Genomic DNA, 17,884 nt, shown 5'->3' on the forward strand with positions numbered 1-17,884 from the left:
AAGAAGAAGAAATGAAACAAGATTTTTTTTAACAAGGAGCAGAAGTGATAATCTAAATTACTGAAAGCTATTGAGTCCAGAAGGCTGTAGAGGTCCTAGTCAAAGACTTCCACAAACCTGCATTGAGTTTCACTGTAGCAGGCCAAGGTAGAAAGGTCAGAGAGGGAACAAAGTGGAGAATTAAAATGACAGGCAACCGGAAACTAGAGATCAAGCTGAATGGAGACATTCCACAAAGCAGTCACCCAGTCTGGGTGTGCTGTGCTCAATGTAGAGGAGATCTCATTGTGAGCAGTGAACACAGTATAATGAATTGAACAAAGCACAGGAAAATTGCTGTTTCACCAGAAAGGAGCATTTGGGACCATGACAATGAGAGGGGAGAAGGTAGAAGGGCAGCTGTTGGCTGGAGAGGGAGTATTAAGGGTGGCTGAGGAATGGACCAAGGCATTGAGGAATAAATGGTCCCTTTGGAATGTTGAAAGGTTAGGGGAAGGTATGTTTGGTGGTGGCCTGATGCTGATGTGGTGGAAATGGTGAGGATCCATTAAATATGGGGACTGGTGGGGTGGAAACAAGGGAAAAACCCTGTCAAGGCTCTGGGAGATAGAGAAAGAGTGAGAGCAGAACCATGAGAAAAAGAACAAGTAGGGTCAACCAAGGTGGTGGGGTGGGGGTTGGGGGGGGGTGCGGTGGGGGTGTGTGGGGGGTAGAGGTTGCGGTGTGGGTGTGGGGGTTGGATTGGAGGGTGGGGGTGGGTTAGGGGAAAAAAATGTCAAACAAATGTGACAGGAAGGTCCTTACAGAAAGTGAGTTGTAAAACCAAGGTAGCTGTGGGAGTCACTGAGCTTACAGTGAACATTCATTCACTCTTCTATCTCCAGAAATCAAGGCAGTGAAGTCACAGCATTGGAAAAGGAGGATGTGAAAGTAAGAGAAGTGTGAAAATTGGAAGCAAAGTCAATGACATTTTTCAGTTCATGGATAGAGTATCAAAAAAAGATGTGAGGGAGGGGGCCTGAGTAGGACTGGAACACAAAAAGGAAGTCATAGCTGGGATCCATGTGGGTATTCAGAGCAACACTTTTTATTTAGAGGCAGAGATGGGAGTTAAGTGGGAAGGTATTCAGTGTGAGATCACGTTCAGGAACGTGGAGGAAGATGATGCTGGGTTTAGACATATTTGGACCTTCTTTCAGGGAAGAATGGGAGTGTTCTCAGACTCAAAAACAGAAAATGTCTCAGACAGAAAATGCTGGAAAATCTCAGCAGGTCTGACAGCATCTATGGAGAGAGAATAGAGCCAATGTTTTGAGTTTGGCTGACCCTTTCTCAGGGTTAAGAGCAAAGAAAATCAGAAAGGGCTTATACTGTGAGGGGATGTGTGTGTTTTGGGGGGTGGTGAGAGGGGGCCATTGGAAGCACCCTCACATTATAAATACTTTTCCAGCATTTTCTGCTTTTGTTACAGATTCCAGCATCTGCAGCCTTCTATTTTATCTTAGTGTTCTCAGGATATCCTTGTGAGAATGGAGGCGTGGAGGGATTGGACGTATAAAATACAATATTATATATTATAATTCAAGAACAAGAACAAGAACAAGGCTGGGTTGGGATTCTATTCGCTAGAGAAAAGAAGACTGAAAGCTATCCCAATAGAAGTCTTTAAAATTAGGAAATGGTGGCATATGCTAGATGTAGAGGAAATGTTCCCACTGGTGACGAAGTTCAAATCCAGGGGAGAGAAACAAAATTTAGTCCCTAGGCTGCTGGGCCAAATGATTTGTTTCTGTTCTGTACAATTCTATGTAATGAGATAGAGGGAGAAATATAACTGGCAGTGGGAAATACATGTGTATAGGAAATAATATATTTCTTTGTATAGTTATCGTCACCATTTTGCTAATGAAGTTACTCAACATTATGAAATGAACTGAAAATACTTGAAAGAGAAGTGTTTCATTTTGGCCCAGAATCTCTTCCATGGCTTTGTATCTGACTGCCTGGTATGATGATCAATGACTCTAACAAGGGAGTGGCATTCTTTATTTAAAAAGGAACACACATGAAGAAAAGTTAACAAAGTGTAAATGCATTTTCACAGGAAATTGCCAAAGCACAAAGCATTTCCTCAGTGGTGAGCGAGAGAAACACCAATCTTGAAACAAGACTGGAACACTGACCACCAGCAGTCCAACTTCTGCCCACATCCAATTTTCACGGTTCCCAAAAGCCTTAGAATTTTTCAGGAATCTTGTTGTGGGGTTTGGGTTGGGAGTGGAGGTTACGTGGGGGGGAGTGGGGGGGAGTGAAGGGGGCAGAAAGACATTTTTACAAAAGAAAAATGCAAGCAGGTCTTGAAAAGGCCCTTGAAGAAGTTGCGCAATTTAAAATGACTCAACAACAACTTGTCACCTGCATTACTAAACACAAATTGTCTATGTCACATATATGTTTCAAAAATCTTATACAGATCCAGAATTATTCATCAAAATATAACAAACAAGGTAGGGAAAATCTAATCACAGCAGAAAAAAGGAAGACATTTCCTTAGGGTAAATTCATCAATGGCTTTAACTTCAGTAGAAATATTAAATGAAATCTGTCACCTAATAGGAGAGTAGAAAAATGCAGAGATCGGCTGAATGCCATCTGAAATTTTTGCTATAGTATCAGGGAAAATTTGTGCAGTGGGGTTTTGTTGGTGGGGAAAATTTGGAAAGGTTTTAGTTTTTACAGATTGAAATACCACAGAAAATGTTCACTAAGCACCAGATTAATCAAATATTCTGTGTTTTGTATGACATATTACATGAATTTGGCCAGAAAAAATACTTAAGTACATCATTCCTATGTAATACAAATGGACACAAATCAATGTGTTTATGGCTTATGCGCTTATACCCTTATTGCTCTTTTCACAGACTGTGGAGAATCCAGATGTTGATCCACATACGATTGAAGAACATTAAACATCTGCTCTTTTTAATTTGTACTTCTTGTTCAGCCCTTGATGTCCTGAGGTGGTGGTGGGGAAACATCTCCGTGAACCACTGCAGTCCTTGGGATAATGGTGCTGGGTAAGGAATTTCAGGATATTGATGATGATGATGGAATGGTGATACAAGTTCTGCTCAGATTTTGGGTGGGATTTTACAGCTTTGTTTGCCCTAAGCTGTAAAATCTTGCCCAAGCTCAATCGACTTTTCCATGGTCCACCCCTCACCCGCTCCAATTCCCGTGCTGGGCAGGGTGGTAAAATTCCGGCCTTTGTCTTCCCCGAACCTCCCTTATCACTTGCTCCAAACTATTATATTTCTATCTTTTCTCAGTTCTGGTGAAAGGTTACCAAGCTGAAACGTTAATTCTATTCCTCTCCACAGATGTCACTCAGCATTTCCAACATTTTCTGTTTTGATTTCAGATTTCCAAGCTCTGCAGTATTTCGCTTTTGTGTTGGTGTTTAATTCATCACCATTTCTCTTCCAGGAAAGGTCTTCTGTCCCACCGGATTTCTGTTTCTCCCTCATACCTTGTTCATCTTCATTGTTTCTATTTCCCTTCTCATTTTTAATTAGGTGTCCATAAAAGTTCACTTCCACATCTCCGTCCTTAGCAACCCGTCTCTGATTACAACTTATTTCATGTGGATTCTGTAGACCGGATAGTCACGTGGATGCTGTGATGATGCAACTACTTAAAAGGTCACATCTCAGTAACATGGGAGTTCTCCTAGAGCGAAGGCAGACATACAGAATGTAAGAGCCGCTCAGGGCACATGATAAACTGTTGTTGTTCTAAGTCCTTGGTCATCAGTAGTTGCAACCCAAATGAGATTCCATCCTTAGTGTGTTTTGGAACCACCCACAATTACAGATCTCTCTGAGATGGTCAGAAAAGTCATCTGTTACTTCTTCCTTTGGCTATTCTATCATGAATCTTATTGTCATTTAATCTCACCAGCCTGTCAACCTATCACAACTCGCTCTTTTATTCTTCTTCTCCCTCCCCCCCTTTCACTTGCTCAGAGCTTGTTACATTTCAAACTTTCATCAGTTCTATTGGAAGTTTATTGATCTGAAAGGTTAATTTTGTTTCTCTGTTTCAGCTCTTGCCTGACCTTCTGAATGATTCCTGTGCGTGCTGGTTTTATTTCAGATCTTGTCCTTCTTTAAGTGGGGGATTGGTCTGTTAAAATAAACATGGTAAGTTGCTTAAGTATATCCTATAAAACATATAGAGCCCAATTTTACCATCAAGTTGCACCCATTTTTGGGCGCGAAAACTTGATAAAGTCTGGCATGAGGCGAGAAACGTGATCCGTACCCACCTCTGCACTGGTTCCCCTTTATCAAGGCCCAAAAATGGCTGCAATAGGAACCGTGCCTGGAATGGGCATGATGGTCATTTAAATGCAAGTGTATGCATGCATTTACATTGACTTAATGGGCCACATGCCCAACTTTACTTACTGTGAAGGAACGATGATATATTTCCAAGTCAGGATGGTGAGTGACTTGAAGGGGGACCTCCAGATGGTGGTGTTCCCAGATACCTGCAGCTCTTGTCCTTCTACATGGTAGTAGCTGTACATTTGAAAGGTGCTATCTAAGGAACTGTGGTGAATAAATGCAGTGCACCTTGTCGATGGTACACATGGCTGCCGCTGTTTGTCAAAAGTGGAGGGATTGCATGTGGATGGATCAACCAAGTGGGTTGCTTTGTCCTGGATGGTTTCATTTTGATTTGATTTGATTTATTATTGTCACATGTATTAACATACAGTCAAAAGTATTGTTTCTTGTGCGCAATATAGACAAAACATACCATTCATAGAGAAGGAAACAAGAATGTAGTGTTATAGTCATAGCTAGGGTGTAGAGAAAGATCAACTTCGTGCAAGGTAAGTCCATTTAAAAGTCTGACAGCAACAGGGAAGAAACTGCTCCTTGCAGTTTTGGGCAGAGCAGGAGCTATACCAAGCTGTGATACAGTGAGAAAGAATGCTTTCTATGGTGCATCTGTAAAAGTTGGTGAGAGTCATAGCTGACATGCCAAATTTCCTTAATCTTCTGAGAAAGTAGAGGCATTGGTGGGCTTTCTTAACTATAGTGTCAACATGGGGGGACCAGGACAGGCTTTTGGTGATCTGGACACCTGAAAATTTAAAGCTCTTGTCCTTTTCTACTTCGTCCCCATTGATGTACACAGGGGCATGTTCTTCTTTACACTTCCTGAAGTCCGTGTCAAGCTTCTTGTGTGTTGTTGGAGCTGCACCCATCCAGGCAAGTGGGAAGTATTCCATCACAGTCCTGACTAGTGCCTTATAGATGATGGACAGACTCTGGGGAGTCAGGAGGTGAGTTACTTGCCACAGGGCTTCTAACCTCTGACCTGCTCTTACAGCCACAGTATTTCTACTGTGTTCCAGCTCAGCTTCTGGTCAATGGTAAACCCCAGGCTGCTGATAGTGGAGGATTCACTGAAAATAATGCCATTAAACGTCAAGGGGCGATGGTTAGATTCCCTGTTGCAGGAGCTGTCCCTGGCACTTGTGTGGCATGAGTACTATTCATCACTTGTCAATCTAAGCCTGGATAATGTCCAAATCTTGCTGTGTTTAGGCAGGGACTGCTTCAGTATCTGAGAAATTACAAATGATACTGAACATTGTGCAATCATCAGCAAACAATCCCACTTCTGACACTATGGCAGAAGGGAGGTCATTGATGAAGCAGTTGAAGAAAGTTGGGCCTAGGATACTACCCTTACGAATTTGTGCCGTGATATCCTGACACTGAGATGACTGACCTCCACAGCCATCTTCCATTGTGCCAGGTATAACTCCACCTGACAGTCTGATTCCCCTTGACTCCAGCATTGCTAGGGTTCCTTGGTCAAATGCTGCTTTGACATCACAGGCACTCACTTTCACCTCACCTCTGAAATTTAGCTCTTTTGTCCATATTTGCATTAAGGCTGTAATGAGGTCAGGAGCTGAGTGACCCTGGTGAAACCCAAACTGAGCATCACTGAGCAGGTTATTGCTGAGCAGGTACTGCTTGATAGCACTGCTGATGACCCCTTCCATTACTTTACTGACAATTGAGAGTAGACTGGGTTGTAATTGGCTGGGTTGGATTTGTCCTGCTTTTTGTGTACAGGATATACCTGGGCAATTTTCCACATGGTTGTGTAGATGCCAGTGTTGTAATTGTATTTGAAAAGCTTGGCTAGGGAGTGGCAAATTCTGGAGCACACGTCTTCAGTACTATTGCCAGAGTATTTATGAGCCCATAGCCTTTGCGGCATCCAGTGCCTTCAGCTGTTTCTTGATGTCACGGGTTAACCAAATAGCCTGAAGACTGACAACTGAGATGCTGGGGACCACTCGAGGAGGCCAAGATGGATCTCCTCTTGGCACTTCTGGCTGAAGATTAGTGCAATTGTTTCAGCTTTATCTTTTGCATTGATGTACTGGAATGCTCCATCATTGAAAATGGGAATGTTTGTGGAGCATCTTCCTCCAGTGAGTTGTTTAATTGTCTACCAGTACTCATGACTGGATATGGCAGGACTGCAGAGCTTAGATCTGATCCGTTAGTTGTGGAATTGCTTATTTTGTTTGTCACTTCTGCTGCTTTGTCCTGTGTTGTAACTTCACCAGGTTGACACCTAATTTTTAGATATGCCTGGAGTTGCTCCTGGCATGTCCTCCTGCACTCTCCGTTGAACCAGGGTTGATCCCTTGGCTTGATGGTAATGGGAGATATGCCGGTCCATGAGGTTACAGATTGTGGTTGAGTACAATTCTGCTGCTAATGATGCCCCTCAGTGCCTCACGGATGTCCAGATTTGAATTGCTAGATCTGTTCAAAATCTACCCTGTTTAGCACAGTGGTAGTGCCACATTACACCACGGAGGGTATCCTCAATGTCAAGATAGGACTTTGTCTCCCCAAGGACTGTGCGATTGTCACTCCCACTGATACTCTTATGGACAGGTGAATCTACAGTCGGTGAGGATGAGGTCAAGTATCTTTTGCCTTCTTCTTGGTTCCCTCACTACCTGCTGCAGATCCAGTCCAGCAGCTATTTCCTTTAGAATCTGGCCAGCTTGGTCTGTGGTGACTCTTGAGTGACTTTTGGTGATGGGCATTGAAATGCGCACCCAGAGTACATTCTGAGTCCTTGCCACCCTCATTGTTCCCTCCAAGTGGTGTTCAACATGTAACATGGAGCCATACTGATTCATCTGCTGAGGGGAAGGTGGTACTTGATAATCAGCAGGAGGTTTCCTTGTCCATGTTTGACCTGATGCCATGAGACTTCATGGAGTCCAGAGGTCGCTATTGAGGATTCACAGGGCGACTGCTTCCTGACTGTATACCACTGAGCTGCCACCTCTGTTGGATCTGTCCTACCAGTGAGACAAGACATTTCCAGGGATGTTGATGGTGGTGTCTGGGACATTGACTGTAAGGTATGATTCTGTAAGTATGACAATGTCAGGCTGTTGGTTAACTCGTCTGTGAGATAGTTCTCCCAATTTTAGCATAAATTTAAAAAGAGAAATTTGCAGAGTGGACAGGAATTGACAAGGACTGCAGCATTTTCCACTTTCAGGAAGCTCCTTAGAAGTGACTGCCTGAATCCTCATTTTTCTTGGCCTCTGTTCTCTTACCCACCTCTCTTTCCCAGCATGCATTTCACCCTGGCTGCCTGGTAATTGACCAGTCAGCATCAAATCACACTCGGGGCCGATCGCATTATGGTTATCATTAAACATTTAATTCCATTGAGTTAATATTTAGTTCAAGTTTCACCATATGCCATGTTGAAATTCAGTCACCAGAACATTACACTGGGTCCCTGGATTACTAGTCCAGTGACAGTAGACCACCATCTTCCTGCTGCACAAGGAATAGAGCCGGAAAGGCTCTTCTATATGATTATCATAGAAAAATGTCATGGAAATGGACATTTCCACATGATTAATGGGCCTAGGATTATATTCTCCAGGCCTCGTAGCATCTCCCCTGCCCCTGCTGGAATTGATTCCTACCAGTTTACAACTGCTCCCCTCTAAAGGGGAACAGGCATCCTCATGCTGCTGATGGGGACAGAGGCCATTGAGGCCCCCCCTGGAAAGTTGGAGGCAAGGGGGGTGCAACTTGGGCAGTGCCAGCCTAGCAGTGTCAGGCTGGCATCTTGGAACTGCCCAAGGTGCAAACTGGCACGGCCCACTGGGCACCTTGGCATTGCCCATCAGGCAGATTTTTGATCAGTAAGGGAATCGAGAGTTACAGGGAGAGGACAGGAAAGTTGACATGAGGAATATCAAATCAGCCATGATGCTATTGAATTGGGGAGCAGGCTCGGGGGGTCAGCCTACTCCTGTTCCTGTTTCTTACAGAGTTATGGGGGCCACATCTCAAATACTGTGTGCAGTTTTGGTCCCCTTATTTAAGAAATGATGTAAATATATTTGAGGTAGTCCAGGGGTGGTTTAACAGGTTGATATCTGGAATCAACGTATTGTCTTATGAGGAAAGGTGGGAAAGGCTGGGTTTGTTTCCACTGGAGCTTAGAAGAGTGAGGGTTAACTTGATTGAAGTCATTAGGATTCTGAACCACATTGACAAGGTAGATAGTGAAAGGATGTTTCCTCTTGTGGGTGAGCTCAAGACTGGTGGGGGGCACTGTTTAAAATTAAGGGGTCTCCCTTATAGGAAAGAGATGAAGAGTCTTTTTTTTCTCTGAAACTTTGGAACTCTTGCCTCAGAATATGGCGGAAGGGGGATCACTGGATATGTTTAAGGTGGAGCTAGATAGATTCTTATTGGGCAAGGAAATTAAAGGCTATTGGGGATAAATGGGGAATGTGGAATTTGAAACACAAAAAGATCAGCGATGATCTAAGTGAATAACCAAACAGGCTCAAGGGGCTGAATTTTCTACTGTTCCTTTTTTGTACATTTGTATGTTCATATATAGTTTTTGGGCACTGCCTTGATGTTGAGGGCAATTATTGTTAACACTTATTTGGCATTCAACTTTTGAAACTTTGTATCAAGAAATTTGATTAATTGGACAGCTGTATAAAAGTGCTAGCACTGGGACAATGCCCCAAATGGCCTGCTTCTGTGCAGTATCACTCTATGATGATCGGGAGGATGTCATTGGGGTGGTAACTGAATAAACCATTACTTCTAAAACGGGCAGTTTCATATATATGAATGATAGAAAATAATCATAAGGGTGAAACACAGGGTGAAACACAAAAGAAGAAGAAGACAGTTGACCTTCAATCATATCAGGAGAGCTCCACACACTTAAGCATTGCTTTTCCAACTCCCTACTCCCTACATTAGGCACCAATACAGAGCTACCCTTGGCAGGAACCAATCATACAGATAGAGATATGAACACACTCTGATCATCAGTGCAAATAGTGATGAGCAGTCAGGTGGTTTCTACTGAAGGTTCAGAATGTTAAATGCCCCAATTGAATTGCATTGGGAAACTGACCTAATTACACCTTTGCTTTAATGGAATCTATACAGCAACAGGGTTTTATTGAATCACTTGCTTTATTGCATTAACTAGTGAAAAGTGCTCTAGAGAAATCCAGTTCCTCTTATTCCTACATGGATAATGTTAGGGAGCAAAGGTTTTCCAAACTGCGATTAGAGCAAAACCACCTATAGTGGCAATCCATGTTGTACAAGTTATAAATGCTAGAATCGTGGGTCCAAGGTGCACTTGGATGGATAAGTCCAACTCACTTTAAAAATGTTTACAGGCTAACATTTTAAAGACATTCAAAAATGTCACAACTTCCCATTGTTCTGTACCACACGGACCTGAAGATCTTAGCTGAAGACACGTTAATTGTCCATGCAGCATATCTGGTTATGTATGTTTTTGCAAATAAGTGCACACAGAGGAATGTGTGGCATATATCTCGCCTTAAGACACGATTCTGGTTGTATTTGCATGTACAGGTAAATTCAGATGCATTGATATATCCAAACTCCTTGTAATGTTGCAATTACTACCAACTTGCATCTTTCGTGGTCGCTAGAGATATATGAGCAGGTGAGATTATTTGCAACTTTTTAATCCAGCCGCATTTCTGGGTAACACGATTCCAACGTGCAACTGTGCTTCCCAACAACTGTTTACAAGAAGTACATTATCGAAAGTGCTAATTAAATATGAGTTTTTGCGTGTAGAATGATATATGACCAACATAAAGAACGGATTATTGTGGGCATGTTTACAGCAATAGATTAGTAAATGTACCTGCGAACATACAAGTGCAATTCTCAATTTTCTGGGGCCTAAGGGCGTCATTTGAAATATATTCAATCTTTAATACGGTTCAGCAATTCTGAGAAAAGGGGATGTGAAGACGCTCAGATAAGTTATTTTAGTCTCCAATCCGGTGTTGCCTTGTCCTTACCGAGTGTCAGGGATACACACAGCAGCTGGCATCAAGTTACCAGAGCCCGAGTGAGCTTCGAGCTGTACTAAAATATTGTGACTAAACAATTACAAATAAACTAACACAAGGCATCTGCCGGCACTATTCGAGGAATGTATTAGGCAGAACACTCTGCACCTTGCAACCGTGTTATGCGGTTGGGTTTTCATCAATTTACTTATCAGATGCAATGATAATTAACAGGATCTGCTGAAATAAACACATGGTAAATTATATTGTGCTAATCCTCTCGACGTGAAACCGTGGCAAAGGAATTATCCAGTTTAGCGCATTTGCTTCAAATATCGCGCTGTCCTCTATGAAAAATAAAATCTGGGACTAATAATTACAGCAAGGAACAATTCAACAGACCTCTCTCTCCTACCCCCACCCCGCCCAAATATACGCACAAGGTTAGATTTTCTATTTAGTGAAACGTTATTTTTCATTATACTGTAAAACTACACATGCAGTTATGCACATTAATCTTGCAAGGGTTTAATAAATGTTAGACATTTCTTTGGTGCGGGGTTAATGTAAATAAGCGTGTCCTGGTCTGTCAATCTGCCGCATCATTGATTCCTCTAGTGCTGAAAGGAGAGCGACACCAGAACAACCGCTACATCTTCTCACTGCCTTAAACGCCAGACTGATGGAAAACACATCATTATCATTCAATTTTACCCAATCGTTCCAGAAACTATAAAAGCGTTAAGTTTGACACTTTTTTTTAAACATCCTGGCTTCCAGGCATGCTACAATTTCTTCAATAACGCCTGTTTCTGTTGCTTTCAAGTATCGACACAGGTCGGCATCCCTATAACTCCTTTCCCCTATTTCCCATTGTGTGTGACATTATGTACGGCCGCATTCACTAGAATTCTGCACCTTTCCCGAAATCCATTTGTGCGTTTAAGTTTTCAGGAAATTCCAAGTTTACATCAGAAAGGTAGCTTGCTTTGTGTCAACTTGCAGCCGTGTGGATTGGTGATAACACACTGATTAAATATGATGTGTGTACTGATCCCACGCACGACTCTCCGACATACAGCAATGACTGTGTTGACACGATGCTGTTGACTATTTTTTTCAGAATGGTTCAACTAAACTCTGATGGGAGTGAATGATTCGGTCTCCACAACAATCGAGGGAAGCTTATTCAGATACGATGAGGCATTACTCCTGGTACAGGTTTACTGTGGAATGGTTGAAGATCCTGGCCGAAAAGGCAGCCTGTCTCCCCCAGTATTAAAATTGTAGGATCAACATAATCATAATCACGCTATGCTTTATCGTTGTTCTCCCCAGGACACCCCAGCCCCATAATGTTTAAACCTGTAATCTGATTTCGTTTAAATAAAAGTGCATTTTAAAGATTTCTTACTGCTATAAGGAGAGGATGCTTGGACAGTTAATCCCGCTGTGCCTGCTGCTGGCTGGAGGCACACACATGCAGCTGTATGGAAATAAGCGCTGGTGCTTGGGCGGAGATGGCAGATTATTGAACACAGGCAGCCGAACAAACTGGCCCTTTCCCCACGCAAATACTCATTAACTATCACAAATATTTATTCAAGCGTGGGGATACACTCAGTTCCTTAAGACACAACATTTACAATTTCAAAGTGTACCAGCTCCCGTTACCCTTACTGACCATAGGATCCACATAATCCCCTCCGTTCAGTAATGATAACACCAAGGAGAGGGACATAGAGGCTGAATTATAGAGACACGCTCCCCAATACTCAGAGATACTCTGAACAACAGCGAACAGGCTGTGTAGAACATGCCATCCTGGTACATACAACTCTTGAGCTAACAACTTAAGAAGTTTTCGGTTGTAACTCCACCCCCCCACCCCCGGAAATTCACACTAAATGGGAATGCACCTATAGGAGTTTGATTGACTGTCTCTCAGCCTGTTAAGTTTGATTCCGATTTTGCACCGATGGGCAATGCAGTTGGAATATGAAAACCGCTGCTGCTGTCTACAGATTGAGCCTCAGCCTTCAAACAATCATGGCCGAAATAAATCCTATTGTATCATTACATTGTTGTTTTTTTTACCCAAACAATTCCATAATTTATGGACGGTAAATTAGCTACAAAATGAACGTGCCTCCTGAGATGTTTGTATAATTGTGTGCGTTTATGTTATTGTTGTGTTCTCTGGGTCTTAGCGAGTGTTAAAACACACACGCACTTTTCTGTTGGTCTGCACATTACAACATTAGCCGTCCCGTTACTCACTGCAGACAGTTTAAAAATAATTCGCCAGGTTATGGATTAGACGCAGATGTCTTCCATCTATAGCAAATAAACTCCAATACGGTTCAAACAGAAAATCCCCACCTTTCCTTCATCAAGAATAAAGCCATTTGTCCAAATTCACTCCAAATATCGTAATAATTTAATAGATATGGAATATTTTACTGCTTTAAGGGATCGCCTAATGAAATTGAATATAATTATAACAAAATATATAACCTTCTAGCAGTAGAAATATTATTTTAATTGATCTGTACGCATCGAATGGTTCATTATTAGAATAACTCACGCAATTTTACTAACAATTGCCCCGAATCCAAGGACTGATTTCCGTTTCTCGGAACACATGCCTGTTTAATCACAAAAGATAGAAATAAGAATGCATCGACTCTCAACGAGAAAACAAATTATTCGACTACGAAATCGTTTAGTATATGAGGAGAGTACACAGAAAGAGGGTTTTGTCAACGAAACACCTTATGGAGGAAGCACAGGGACTGTGCGATTTACAGAAAGATGCTTATAATTGAATTTAGAATGCAACCAGTCAATAATGTGGTGGTAGTGGTGGGTATTTTATTTGTTGTTGTCTGGCGCCAGGGGAAAAAAAAGTTGACATCAAAAAGGTGTGTTGTTGAGATGCAGCAGGATTCTGGTGCGCTTGTAGCTTGGTAACAGTGATTTGGTCCATTTGTAAGCGCTGTGATGTGACAGAAAATGATGTCATGTTAAAAAAGTTACACATCTGAGGGAGTGTGAATATTACAGTGTGTGTGTGTGTGTGTGTGTGCAGAGGGAGGTTTGCATTTGCGTTGCTGCTTTTTCCATATAGCAGACTGCTGGTGTCAGTGCTGGTTTACCTCCTTGTCACAATAGATCATGCCGCGGTCCTCCTCCTGTCTCCTTCTCTCCACCTCCATCCTCAGCGTCCCTCCACACTGATTGGACTACCAGTCTCCTTATCAAATAGCCCCTCTGTCAATAAAAGCAAGGCAGTCATGTCGAGAACCAGCACTCCAGTTTCCTGACTGCTTTTCACCATACAGAGAGACACTGGGCTGAAATCTGGAGGTTGTTCTTGCAGAACACACCGTTGATTTATCTTTGGGCAGCTATCCAACGTTGCTTTAAAGATGCCGCGAGGATTTTTAGTGAAAAGGAACAATAAATCGTCTCCTGTTTCATACAGGATTCGGACTGAGGACCAGGAATGTCAGCTAGTTGAATCCCGCCCTTTGGATGTGTGGCCAGTTGGGCGTCCAGACCAGCCCAGCTCTCAGAGGAACAGCCCGGAGCCGCTGACCAAGGGATTTACTGAAGCCCCAGCCCAGGGAATGGGCTCACTCTCTGAGGATGGTACTTCAGGGGGATTCTACACTAAAAACACACCTTTAAAGTCTGCCAGCTCTGGTTTGGTCAATGTCTCCCGCACTCCCACCGACAGCAAACTGCAAACTGCTCTTCTGGACAGTTGTTTAAACTCGTCTCTTTGTGTCGAGTCTCTGAAGCCGGTAGGGAGGTTTCTGGTTCAGACTTCCTGCCCCCCGGTAGATGTCCAGCTACAGCCTGAGTCCCATGTCCCAGATCCCAGGCACCGCAAACACAAAGCCGCCCCCAAGAAGCCGAAAGCCATCAGGAAGTTGAATTTCCAGGACGAGGTCAGCACTTCGCCTGTCCTGGGTCTGAGAATTGAGGTGGATGCCAGAGATTGCAACCCTCCAGGAGGGGCAGCAAGCAGGCTGCTGGCTGAATTCATCTGCCAGCTGTGTAAGGAGAGATATTCAGACTCCTTCTCTCTGGCCCAGCACAAATGCTCCAGGATTGTCCGTGTCGAATACCGCTGCCCTGAGTGTAACAAAATCTTCAGCTGCCCCGCCAACCTAGCCTCACATCGCAGGTGGCACAGACCTCGCCCTGGGGGCACCAGCAATAGTTCCAACCCTGGCAAAGAGGGACAGAATTGCCCTGGAGAGCCAGGAAGAGTAGACCCTGAAAGCAAGGAGAACTCCAAGAGGCTGAGCTCTGGGAGTCAGAGTAGCCGCCCTGGCACCATGGACAGCTCCGTGGAGTCTTCCTGTGCGGGACAGGCTGGACTGCCTGCTGCAGCCCCCGGGAAGGGTGAACGCTTCCAGTGCCCTTACTGCAGCAAGAGATTCCGGCGACAGGCTTACCTGAAAAAACACCTGGCCGCCCACCAAACCTTCCCCAACTGCCTGGAGCTGAACCGAATCACTCTCCCCTGCCAACTGTGCGATGGGTACCTGCCATCTGCCGAGATGCGCAGCAAGCAGGCACTGTGGCAGGCTGTGAGCCGCGGGCAAACAGCGCTGCCCAGCTGTGGGGATCAGTGCGGGACCCCCCTACCTAAGGAGCATGGTGATGGCAGCCCTGTACCAGCTCAGCTCTTCCCCTGCAAACACTGCCCATCCACCTTCTTCAGCTTGCCCGGACTCACCAGGCACACCAACAAGTGCCACCCATCAGAGAACAGGCAGGTCTTCCTCCTGCAGCTACCCATCAGGCCAGGCTGTTAGTGACACCTCTAACCACTCAAATGGGGAAATTCTGAAGAAATCTCTCACCCAGAGTGTGTATTTGACTGCCACAGGGAGTGGCTGAGGTGAATATTCAAGATGGATATATGGAGTTAGGTGAGGAAATCAGCTGTTTATGTGCCGTACATTCCATATAATTGTTTCATCATTTCTGAAACGTACAATGAATGACTCAAGATCAATCCTTACTCACTCAAGACATTGTGCAGGAATGTGCTCTCACGACTGTTCAACTTTCTGCTATATTTGATCAAATGGTTTCTTCAAAGCACCCAATGATACTGATACACTTAGTAAATGTGCTAGATGTCAGGCCAGTTTGGAAGTGTACCAGCTGTTCAGTGGAGGTTGTTTAACCAACTGACCAACTGAGGTAATGTTAGGCTGTGCTGCAGAATGACACCAGGGGCATGGGTTCAATCTCCGTTCCAGCTGTGGTAGTTCTTGAAGGCTGCCTTCTTAACTTGACCTGATGTGGCATGGTGCTCCTCAAACTTTACAACTACGTGTTCCTAATTCAGAGTTTTATGAGAGATGCCCATGGTTCCTTGTAGACTATAACTCAAGACCTTGCTGCTCAGTAAGAGCCATTTAAATATTGATCAAGTCACTATTTCCTGAAGGTTCTATGTTACATTTCAACAATTAAACCAAATCAATGAGTATTTTGTTTTTTTTATTGTTGTCTCCAATGAACTGCTTATCACAATGATTCCAATCATTTGGGAACATCAATTGGGAACATCATAAGAAAATATTATTGGATAAAAATTTGATCCAGTTTCAATTAGGATTTGATTCAACATGATTGATCTTAATGTGTTATTGCACAGTGCAGCAAGTGTTTTAATACTTGGATAATATTGACTTTATCACAGCTCATCTCAGATGGTTGCCACTACTAAACAGTTGGGATAAAGTTTTTTAAACAAATCAGACTTCAACTTTACATAAATCATGTATGTTCTGCAAACATATTACTCTTTGTGTTAATTATTAAATTACACAAACGGTTTTATGTACAAATCATATGATATTATTTGTACAGCATGGCTTTCACATTCATATTTATATTAACTGCTATCCACAGATAAGTAAATGTTTCCAGGATCTGCTGCTTTTATTTAACTGGCATGAAAAGGTTTTTCTTTCAGAGACTTTAATTTGCCATTGAAGCAACAATAGGATGAAACAAATAAAAAACAGAATTTATTTTTCTTTGTTCCCCCAATGGGAATGTTGACAAGGTTACCCTAACTATTCCTGAGGAGCTGGTGGTGGTGATCTGCCTTCCTTGACTGCACCTGAACGGGGCTTCCTAACCCAATTAGACGTCAATCATATTGCTGTGGGTCTGAAGTCACATGCAGGCCAGACCAGGTAAGCACAGCAATTTTATTCTCCAAAGGACATGTGTTTTTCCAGATTCACTTAATTGTGAATTTAAATTCCCAGCTGCTCTTATAGGTTTCAAACTCATGTCACTACATTATTAGCCCTGGCTTGTGAATTACTGGCCCACTAACATTACCACGATTCTACAGCACTTGTGATTACACACAAAACGAACTAAAATTACTTTCAATTCAACAGTTTAGTTGCCAAAGACAGTAATTTTATGCTCTCTGCCTTACAATTCATTAAAAAGACTTCCATTTGGATTCAATGCTGGTGGTGAATTTACTCAACATGCTCCTGGCAAGAACATGGGACCATAAGACCATAAGAAATAGGAACAGTGGAAGGCTGTTCGGCCCCTCAAGCCTGTTCTTCTATTCAATAGGATCATGGCTGATACAACATTCTTCATGTCCACTTTCCTGCCCTTTCCCTGTGACCTTTGATTTGGCCATTTTTCAACAATGAGATGGAATAGCTTGCATCAGAAAGATAACCAACATTTGTTCTATTCAGGTTTAGCCTTCTGTGCATTATGTGTAAGGCTAGTACAAGTTATTTGTTTTGCACTTACACAAAATCAATTGCTTCACAACCCCTTTGATGCTGAGTTCCTGATCATCAGTCGAGTGAGGAAATGCAGAATGAGTCAACCAATCTTTGCCTAGAAATGTTCTTTTTTTGCTGTTCAAAATCACCGCAGTAAAGGATCAAGAACAAATTCCTGACAACCCCTTTGTGCTGGGGAAAAGGTAGTCTATAAAACAGAGAAAAATATAATAATAATTACATCTAAAATAGAATTTTCTGATTAGTAAAAGCCCATTTGTAAAAAATAATTGTAAACTGCAAAACTTTGAAAGAGAACACCTTAAAGTGTCTGCATTGAAATCTATTTCAAATCTGAATATGTTGATGTATCATTATATTCATTATTTGCTTTGTATAAATAAATGATTGCAATTTTGTTTGTTTTGTGCTGCACATAGTGATGAGGTACCAAAATAGCTTATCATGCAAGTGATATATTTCTACACTACTTGATATTTATTGTCTGCTAGATAATTCATATGTGAAAATGATTTCTACTCGATGTATTTTCTTACCTGCTTATGTCATTTTTGAGCTATTTTCATACATTTTAATAAACAAAATTACTGAGTGCACCAGCGAT

General features: G+C 42.7%; 1 protein-coding gene across 1 annotated transcript; it reads left to right on the forward strand.

Moving 5' to 3' along the window:
- The first annotated feature begins 13,890 nt into the window (after positions 1 to 13,890).
- Positions 13,891 to 15,291, forward strand: insm2 (insulinoma-associated 2). The gene has a single exon (XM_080202000.1). The coding sequence runs from the start codon at positions 13,891 to 13,893 to the stop codon at positions 15,289 to 15,291; it is 1,401 nt and encodes a 466-aa protein (XP_080058126.1).
- The last annotated feature ends 2,593 nt before the right edge of the window (positions 15,292 to 17,884 follow it).

The sequence above is a fragment of the Carcharhinus amblyrhynchos genome, chromosome 14 (assembly GCF_965287045.1).
Source record: "Carcharhinus amblyrhynchos chromosome 14, sCarAmb.v2.hapA, whole genome shotgun sequence".
Classification (NCBI taxonomy): domain Eukaryota; kingdom Metazoa; phylum Chordata; class Chondrichthyes; order Carcharhiniformes; family Carcharhinidae; genus Carcharhinus; species Carcharhinus amblyrhynchos.

Bases quoted from the DNA above. Each gene is read 5' to 3' on its own strand.
- insm2 (XM_080202000.1), top strand. From the start codon at position 13,891: ATGCCGCGAGGATTTTTAGTGAAAAGGAACAATAAATCGTCTCCTGTT.